The following is a 10,386-nucleotide window of genomic DNA, read 5'->3' as shown; positions in this document are numbered from 1 at the left end:
AAAGCACAGATAGCCCTTTGTGTAGCTTTGTGCTTAATAATAAACAAACAAACCTACTGGAATAAATGATTTGACCCTGCAACTTAGTACTAATAAGATGCTCAAATTAGCACGCTGTATTTGTTCTATTTTTCTCTTAAGATAACGCTTATAAAAAATTATTGTAATCACGTTATATTACCAAACATTATATTTAGCAAGCTTTGCTTTCGCTATCTCGTTACAGTCACCATTTGGAACATACACAGCAGTGCTGCCACCTATTACTTGTGATCTCATAAATATCCTATACAATTGTAATCATCTAGGCCTCTAGGCCAGTCTAGGGTATACTAATTACAAATAGCTATCGTCATGCCGAGTTGTATTGTACATTACTCTCATGATAGTGTTTTGCACCTCATAATTTCGTCATCTTCCCCTTAACAACCACATCTTTACCTCTGGAAAGGGATGCTTCAACAGTCACACTCACATATTTGAGCTTCATGGATGTACAAGGATAATGAAAAGGCAGAATTTTGTTTGTGAATTCATATCATAAAGTTACTTTATCGTAAGAGCCTTGCAAGAAAAGTGGTGTCTTTTCGTGGAGAAAAGTTCCAAAGTCAGTTACTTATATGATAATACAGACGACTTGTAATTTCTTCTGTACTATCTTGCTGTATTATTTATTCTTATACAACCTACTATTTACTTTTATTTATTTTTTGCATTGTTCTTGAAACTTAGTAAACATGAAAGATATCTGCTGGTATGCAACCCACTAGTAATTACTGTGGTTTGCCTATAAAGACACCTCGGCTTCATCTCGGGAACGGGCAGTCATGATGTAATTGGATCTGCAGCACGTGCTGCTTGTGCGTGCATGCAGTTGCTCACCTGCATGACCAAGAGGCAGGTGCAGCACGTGCAGACAAAAGGCTGTAGTGCCAGTCTTGCAGGTGATTCTAGAGGCCTATTGTGTCACGTGTTAGCAATCTCCTTAGAACAAAATACTGTAAGTTGGCTTTCAGCTATTTAGTGAAATTTAATGGTCAAGAAGCAACTTTATAACCTATTCATTAAGATGCCATCATATTTGCCGCCATTCTTTAGACCACAATTAACACAACCTTTCTTGATTCACCTGCGCTGTGCTCTTATCTCTTGGCCTCAGCCACAACAGTCATATATTTGGTGTCTGAAAATGAAACTTGAACATATGACCCTATCATGGCGAATATAGCAGTTTTTATGTTTTTTCCTTTTTTCTAGGACCTTGACCATGCTCCGGCATTGCGGGGCTTTGCAGGTGTTATTCATCTCCTTGGTCCTGGCCGAGCTGTGCAAGGGGATGATCACCGTTGGGGATCGAACACCACTCGATTCCGGCTCTGCGGTTGACAAGCAGCGTTTGGTGGAGGCCTTCGAATCCCGTTTGCTCAACATGCTAGGATTAAAATCAAAACCGAAACCCAGAACGAACGTTAAGGTTCCAAACTACATGTTAGATCTTTATAAACAACAAGCAGAAGATATGGATGATGAAGACGGTTACTTAGAAGACAAACTAAAAACGACCAAAAGACGTAGTCCATATACGACAATACGTAGCCACGTTCACCAAGGTAAGCCATATTTCTTAATTAATGTGTTTATACATATCACTTTGTGCGTGACTTTCACATATTCACTTATATATGTGTGTGTGTGAGAGGTTTTTGTAAATCGAAAACTTGGACTGACTATCTGAAAACTGTATTTTTTAACGGGCAAATGTTCATTTAAACACGTTAAATTACTGTTGACTCGAGAATATTGTCCTTTGTTACACACTTTTCAGAGCGTGTATATTTTGAGAAAAGTACAGATTGTTCGTTATTTTCCTGTGGGTATGTGCAAATGATTTATAGCCTGTGCATATTTGTTATTTATGTATGACTAGATGATCTTAATGATGTAGCACATAACACTTTTCAAATGCGGTTCTAATTTTACACTTTTCTTTCAATTTTCCTTCTTAGTGAGGGATCTAAACTTTGCAATGTAGATTGTTAAACATCGTTACGAATATACTAATATATTTGGCATGTTCCATACTTCTAACATTGAGAATGCATAATTTTTATCAAGTATTAAACTGACGAAAAGGCCATCTGCAACCTAGGGTGAGTAAAACTGTTTGAAACTTGATCACTTGACCTAGAAACATAAGACATGTAACCCTTGCACTGTCCATTACGTTGGTGTAATGGACTGTAATATATGGCTGTGAAACGTAATTCTTAAAGAAAGACATCCCCTAAGTAATAAGAGAATGTATGTTCTAGTTTGGAGATAATTGACTAGCTTGTTGCCTGCTGAAACCAGACACTATTTTATGTAACACACCATGAAGACCCAAGAAATCCAATCATGTTCTAACGTCAAACAAAGTTTGCTTTCTGCCTTCATTTAGTTTTGTGGCGATTCCCGCACGCGTCGAGAAGGCGGCACTTGCAATCTTCCTTTTCACGGGTTGTGAGAGACAATCATGCTCTTATGTAATGTTCCTGTTCTGAACAGCGTATTCATTATCCAACAGAAAGTGTTTTATGAAGACCCCAGGATACAAATTATTAAAAACCTTACTATCAATTAAAAATAAACTTGAATGAAAAGAATATTTCAGCAGATTATATTCGAAACCAGAACCTATAGATATAGATAACCAACTATGAGGCTTTTAGACAGGTTGATATAGCTCAGTAATTAACGAAAGTATTGAAAGGCACACGCGTGACAGCTTCAGAAAAAATGAACAAGAATACTCGTTAGTTTAAGGTCTCAGAAAATGGCTTACATTGCAAATTTCAACAAAAACAAACTTCAGGAAAATGTTTCCACACTTAGGAAGGTATTTTACTGTATTTAACTAAAATAGGGATTTTATGCTATGTATATTTAGGCGAAAAATACTACACATGTTTTTGAATGACGTAGCTAGTTATGGATCCAATAAATTAAGATTGGTTAACACTGGCATGGGTTTTGGTATCATATCACTCTAAAATTCCCTCCAAAAGATTTTAAGTATGCTTTGCATCAAAAGTTCCATAACAAATTATAAGAACACTTAACATTTGGAGTTACGTATTTAGATTGTATACACTATGGGGTTTTATTTGTGGATTTTATCCTCCATAAATTATATATGTATTTCTTTTCTCTCTGTCAGAGTCCGAAAAAGAGAATATGTACGATCCGAAGCTCATCAATCTGAGGTTCAACATCGTATCAATACCAGTTACGGAGCAACTAAAGGAAGCAGAACTCCGTGTGTATAGACGCAGTCTCGATGTGCAAACACAACATTGTAAGAACTGCCACAAGCAGATAATTCGAGTGTTTGACATTGTTCGTCCCGCCACCCCTCGCAAAGAAGCCATTTTGAGGCTTATTGACACAAGGACTTTGGATGTGCGACATTCTGGGTGGGAAGAATTCGATGTGCTTCCTGCCGTGGAGAGGTGGCGGGGAAACCCCACAAAAAACTACGGGTTGTATCTCGAAGTGATTGCTTTGAATGGTAGTGACAGTAGTCATGAACACGTGCGTTTAAAGCGCTCACCTCACGAGCGTATGGACAGTGAACAGTGGACAGAAGAGCAACCGTTCCTTGTCACCTACTCAGAAGACGAGGAAGCCACACGATCCGCGCGCGTTCGGCGAGGTAGTCGCAAACACAGAAGGAAAGGCCACAAAATTAACTGCCACCGAAAGCCCATGTATGTGGACTTTTCTGACGTAGGGTGGAACTCATGGATTCTTGCCCCTGTTGGCTACGAAGCTTACTACTGCGAGGGAGAATGCCCCTATCCCTTGGCAGACCACTTGAACACAACAAATCACGCAATTATCCAAAATCTTGTGAATTCTGTTAAGAAAGAAATGGTACCACCAGCTTGCTGTGTGCCCACAGAGCTGTCTTCCATATCTCTCCTGTATAAGGATGAATACGATCAAGTTGTATTGAAAAACTACAAGGAAATGGTAGTGCAGGGATGCGGGTGTCGTTGACTTTGCTGTGTTACATGGGCTAAAATATCACTTTGAGTTTTGCAATAAAAGTATGCAAATTAATCGGTCAACGTTACGAGACCGTTCGCTCTAATGGGCTATATATAAGACAGTCCATTTTGATGCCTATTTATATCTTATCAGGCTCGCACAGCTGTTATTTGCTTGCCATGAAAAATACTTACTGATTGCCATGAACAATGGAAAAAAAAACATCACCTGCACCCAAAGGATTACTCAAGTGCGCAGTTGAGTTGACCAGCGATTATGGCTAGTTTCTGTGACAATAAAGAAGCCCTAAAGTGTGCACCCTGAAACCGAGCACCTTCCACGGGCAGAATAATCACTGTTGTTCTAAGAAATGATGTTTGGTTGTTTTGATTGTTCAACAAATAAGGATTAAGTTGTAGCCAAAGTTTTCACTTTAAATGAACAAGATGTTTCATTGTAACAAGTACACGGAGTGACATGACCACTGTTTCATTTTATGTCAGTGGGAGTGATTATAATTTCAGCTTGAATAATGTGTAATTATTTTTGTACAAAAGAAGGTAACAGATGCGAAGCTAGAATTATACAAAAAATCGTTTCATAACTTTTCTGCTAATCGAATTTACTGAATAGATCATTTATAAACGCTAAAATAAGAAACATGTATTGTTTGTAAGAATATGTCCACTAGTAATGGTATCTTAGATTTTCGTAAATTCACTGAAATTTCAATGTATTAATATCTATAGTATTTTTTTATTTTGTTTAGATAAACAAACAAAACTTACCTGATAGTTTCCACATCCATATAGTACACACACACACACACACACACACACACACATATATATATACATAGAGAGAGAGAGATAATTCTTAACAATATTAGATGCGGAAAGCTTTTCTATTTTTTTTATTCTACTACCTGTTACGCAACATTAATGTTCACATTCCAAACACAATATCAAATTTAAATTCGCACATCTAATTAAAACTCGCCCATGTTCACACAGTCGTAGATTAGCCTTCAAATTTGACTCTCTATTTTCACCAGCACACAATTCAAAGGTCGTTGTTGATACAACACAACTTTTATTACTATGTGTTCTTAACTTAAAGTGGCAGTAGGTTCAGTTCAACCAATGAAAAGACGCAATAAGTATATGTTTTTATATAAGTATGTTATTTTTTACTTATAGTTTCTGCGGTGGCATTATTTAACATTCGGTATTAACAAAATATGTATATACCTAATGTATTAGACAGATCAGTAAATCAGTCATACACTATAGAAGATGGCAGAATCCTAGAGGCTTACCAAAAGTAAAAACCCCTTCTTTTGGCTAACGTTTCAGGACCAATTCAAACACCCAACAGAAAATACGAACAAAACAACACTACATAATCAATGCCATAAAGATAACACCAACGGAGATTATTGGATCAACTTTTGTATCTGTCTGTTATAATGACTTTCTGATGACTATTCATTATAATAGTCAATTATATATATTTTTTATTATGTAATAAGCACAGTTCGGCAGAGTTTTTAGCAACGAAGAAATTCATAGACCTGATAAATATTGTATGCTAATTTTTCAGAAATGTAGTTAGTTGATTCATGACTTTTAAAAGTACAATTAACTTCTCTTTTTTTATAAAATATTTATGTAATATTAAATGTACAAACGTGAAATGGAAAGCTCGTAAGAATCGTATTGAAAGTTTCCTCGTTCCTTAATAAAATAAAAAACTTGCACTTGAGAATCAAATTAGGTATTTTAAGATTTTTATCAAAAAAAAAATATGATATTTTTTTTAACTGTATAACTTAAGTATTGTATGATCCTTTAAGAATAGATCTGCTAAAACATACAAACATTTTTGTTTAAGGGCATTAGTCAATTATGATATACAGATAAAATATTTTCAGCAGTTTTTATTTACCGCCAGATGCCTTACAGTCGTAAATCTGAAGTGATATGTTCAGTTTACAAGAAGAGGAGCAGCAACACAGAGATTTGAAATTGAAAAAAAAAGAACCTAGTATTAGAATGTTTTCTTCAAGTTTCTCTTCACATGTTTAAATTATTGATTTTAATGTATAGTTTTTTGTTTACGTTTGTTTTATCTAAACATGATTATACCAAGGTTTTGTAATTTTGTTAGAATGTATAAAGATAGTTAAATAAATTATACTAAAGGCTAAAATATTTGTTGAAATACACTAAATTTCAATAGCATTTTAGTAAATCAATAACAAAAGCAGGTGTGTGTTTGCAACAGTTTTAATAAGATTCCAAACTTTCTATACTTTCCCTTAAAGTTTTCAACTGCTACCATGGTTTTGTCATAACTGTTTAGTTTACCAGCTGTCGCTATGGTTATTTAACTGTGTAGCTTCATGTTTTTCAGTGATTTTTTTTACGGTTTTTTAGAACAACGTGTATATATTTTTTAATATGATTTGTAATATCTTAGAAAAAGTTCAAAAGCAAATTTTACAAACTGTTAGTCATAATCTTTTATAATTCCTACTTTTTGCAAGAGTTATAGGATCTCTTGTTTTCTTTTTCGGGTGGCTTCTCGTTCATTATCAATGTATAACCATATTAACAAAAGAAAAAAAAGCCCCAAAAAAAAGTCATGCTGCATGATGTTTATAACCAATATTTCAAAAATATGTCACAGGTTACTTTGCTATAGTTTGATTAATACTGTAGCCCCATTATGGTGAGTAGCTAACTACTAGAGTGAGAGACTCAAGCGTGATATACATAAGAACTTATATGAATCAATGTTCCATAACCTTTGCAATTTTTTCATGCAGTTAATTAACGTGGTATTCTTTTTATCTTTATATGATTAATAATTATATTTAATATTTTATGAACAAATCATACATGGTGTGTGGTTGAGCACGACCTGCTTAAATTTTTTCAAGAGTAGGCGTTACATATTTATTAAACTCCTTTAGTTTCATTGTTATCATGAAAGCACAAGTTTATACGAGTTTTAACGCTTGAAAGTTTTATTTATTGCTTAACCTGTGAATGCTTTGTAAATGGGTGTTTAAATATCGTGGCATATGTAATTACAGAGAAAAATATTTAAGTCCTACTTGTATATAGGAAATATGCTTTGTACATAAAACGCTCTGCTCAGTACCCGTCCATGTTGTAATGTACTCAGAACATCAATCCCAGAAATTTTAGAAACTGTTTTAGTTATGAAAATGGAAAATCAATAAAGCATGTCTTTAGGACTAGTCACTGGACTCCAATGTGTGTGTCTATCAAACTATTTTCTGGCGGGTAACTTTCATTACAGTTATTTAGGTAGGCAAAAACTTTATTGTGAACTAGCATGCTCGCTTATTCGTCGTTTTAAAACATGGGTTTTGACTAATTGATTAAATATGTTAGTATAACGCTGGAAATTTAATAGATAAGTGTAACACATAACAAAAAGTTTTTAAAAACTTTGCCAGAACTGTAGGCTTAGCAAACCCTCAGATCTAAATATTCGGCCAAAACTTAATCATTCACATCGACAAGTATTAAAAGTTTCTAAAATACGTGCTGCAGGTCTCAACCAGACTGAAAATGTTGCTTAACCTAAAAAGTGCACCCAGGCAACAGATAACGATGGTGATTTTGTTTGACCTCTTCATTTAGCAGAGGATCTCCTTAGTTCTAATCTTCTTACTAATCTCCTTCTGGAACTTTTCACTGCAGCAGTCCTAATGAGTAATACATAATTGACAAAAAGAAGATAAACTATGCTTTCTTACATCATTGGAATAAGAAACAAATCGCTTTATTGGAAACCAATATCTGTCGTTTTTAAATAGGGTTGGAATATGTGATTACATATCTTAGTATAATGCTGGAAACTCATCAGATAAAGCGTAACACATAACAGAAAGTCTTCTGAACAGTAATGAACTTCTAATCTTTGTTCGTTATTAAGCACAAGGCTATCTGTTAGTATCGAAACCCGATTTCCAGCACTATAGGCTCTCAAACTTACTGCTGAACCACGAAGGGGGGGGGGGACTAAACTACTGAATGTCTATATAAATAAACGTACATTATAATATGTGCCCCAAGTTTTTTTTATATATTTCAACAAAGCAGCTGGTGCTTTTTTATCTAGTTGTATATACAGTAGTTGCGTCTGTCAAGGTTGACAGGTAAGATTTCTTACGTATTTACACAGCCTCAAACAGGCAGAGAAACGCCTCGTCCCTCGGTAGTAGCGAGAAGTGGGGAACATTGGGATAGGCATTTTTTTTCTTTGCTCCAGTTTATGTTTACTAAGAAAGTAATATCGTACACACACGTTACAGAATTAACAAGACGTTAAAAAAAGGCGAAAATAGCTAGTATTGTCTGCTTGGAATACTACATGACAAATATGTATTATAATAACGTCTGTCCGGTAATTGAAAACGCTTGTTGTGATAAATCTCTTCTTCTACTGTGTAGATTATGATTACTTTTATCAAAACTTTCCAAATGTTCCCCTTGGTATAGAACAACAAATATAGTAAACAATTTACACTCAAACTTGAGTCCGAAGAACAAGGAAGTAGAATGTTAAGTACGGTAAGATTTCTTGAATTTTGATGTGTGTGTATATTTTAACTCAGTACTACGTCACTCGATCCACTTTCAATAATTTGGGCGTGGTTGATGGTAAAACATACAAAGTTATCCTCTAAGAGATCAAACAGTATATATATCATAACTTTCTACCTGAACGGTGACACTCAAGTCTGATTTATTTACACTTTCAGAAATATATATATATTGTATAATGTATAAATTAAGTACAATTTTAATGAGAGGCACGAATAAAAAATAAAACGTAATCTCTGTATCATTCCGACAAAAAGTATTTTAGCCTCTGTTAAATATGGTCACTAATAGTATTTGGTTTCAGTAAAACGATTATAATTTTATGTTACTATATGAGAAACATAATTTTCAGGAAAAAAAAACTGAGAAAATGATTTCATTCTCAGGCCAATAAAAGGGGCTTAGGAAAACAGTAAACGTTATCAACGTTACATGATTGTATAGAATTTCTAAAAAAAATAATTGATTTGAAAAAAAAGGGTTCGTCAGTTTGATCAGTATTTTGTCTACATTTCACTTTAAGCATAATAACGTTGGAAAAGTAAAAAGGTAAAGTAAACATTAAGCATACACACAAACAGCACTCAACAGAGATCCTAAATAACAGTACTCGACCTCCCCCTAGATAAACAGAAATGATACTTCAAAGCTTGGTTTTCGCGCCCAATCAGATATCAATACCCAAGCTTCTTCATACCTAAAAACACCCAAACAATTTTCTAAAAGTACTTCAGCTTTCATTCATATTGACAAAGTTCTTGATACTAAAGAGTGCTCCCAAGCTAAGTTATTTTCAAATGAGGATGATTCAATTGCTGACGATGATTAGTTTCTAGCGTTTTTCTTCGGTTTCCAGAACTCCCTCATTCCTGCAACTACCTAAGTCTTCTTCTTGTAAGAGATATTGTAAAAAGTTAAAACACACGTCTATAATGAAATATTTATTTTATTAGCTACGTTTTGGGAATACGGTCTTCGTCAGGCTTATCTGTTAAAGTTACAGAACGTTTAGAGTTCCAAACAATATATATACTGGTAGTTAGGGCTCATTAACGTTCTGTACATTCTGTAATTTTAACAGCAGCTGAGCCTGACAAAGGGCATATGCCCGAAACGTAGCTAATAAAAGCTTTTTGGTGTTTTTTAGAATCATAGACGTTTTTGTTTTTAAATTTTAGCAGTATCTCTCACACAACATTTTCCACGTCTTGTGTTCTTTTCTACAGTGTACTATTACTTTAGTAGTGACACAATGCGTGTCTATAATGACTTAACTAGATGGAGATTCTTTACTGCATTATCGATGCCAACTCTCTTGTTTTAGTCTAAGAACTTGTGTACTTGGACAATCATCGTATTTATTTCAATTTTCTCAAAGTCTCAAATATGATAAGTTTCGTTTGTTTACATTGTGAACCATCACTTCTACAGTTAAACATACTTTCCTTGAAATACATTAAACTACAGTTAAACATACTTCCTTTGAAATACATCAAACTACAGTTAAACATACTTCCTTTGAAATACATCAAACTACAGTTAAACATACTTTCCTTGAAATACATTAAACTACAGTTAAACATACTTCCTTGAAATACATTAAACTACAGTTAAACACACTTTCCATGAAATACATTAAACTACAGTTAAACACACTTCCTTTGAAATACATTAAACTACAGTTAAACACACTTCCTTTGAAATACATCAA

The 10,386-nt window shown here is 34.3% G+C and overlaps 1 protein-coding gene and 1 long non-coding RNA gene across 2 annotated transcripts in view; one reads left to right on the top strand and one right to left on the bottom strand.

The window, feature by feature from the left end:
- The window catches only part of LOC106460744 (bone morphogenetic protein 2-like), a 30,656-nt gene extending 23,346 nt beyond the window's left edge, over positions 1-7,310 (top strand). The window contains exons 2-3 of the mRNA XM_013920479.2: positions 1,258-1,610; positions 3,200-7,310. Coding sequence (XP_013775933.1) covers positions 1,268-1,610; positions 3,200-4,041 — 1,185 coding nt within the window. The 5' untranslated portion in view covers positions 1,258-1,267 and the 3' untranslated portion in view covers positions 4,042-7,310. The remainder of the gene's footprint in view (positions 1-1,257; positions 1,611-3,199) is intronic.
- The window catches only part of LOC111086078, a 48,625-nt gene that overhangs the window by 24,395 nt on the left and 13,844 nt on the right, over positions 1-10,386 (bottom strand). The window lies entirely within an intron of this gene.

The sequence above is a fragment of the Limulus polyphemus genome, unplaced genomic scaffold (assembly GCF_000517525.1).
Source record: "Limulus polyphemus unplaced genomic scaffold, Limulus_polyphemus-2.1.2 Scaffold827, whole genome shotgun sequence".
NCBI lineage: Eukaryota > Metazoa > Arthropoda > Merostomata > Xiphosura > Limulidae > Limulus > Limulus polyphemus.
Note: the sequence above shows the minus strand (reverse complement) of the source record. Positions and strands in the feature narration are given on the sequence as shown.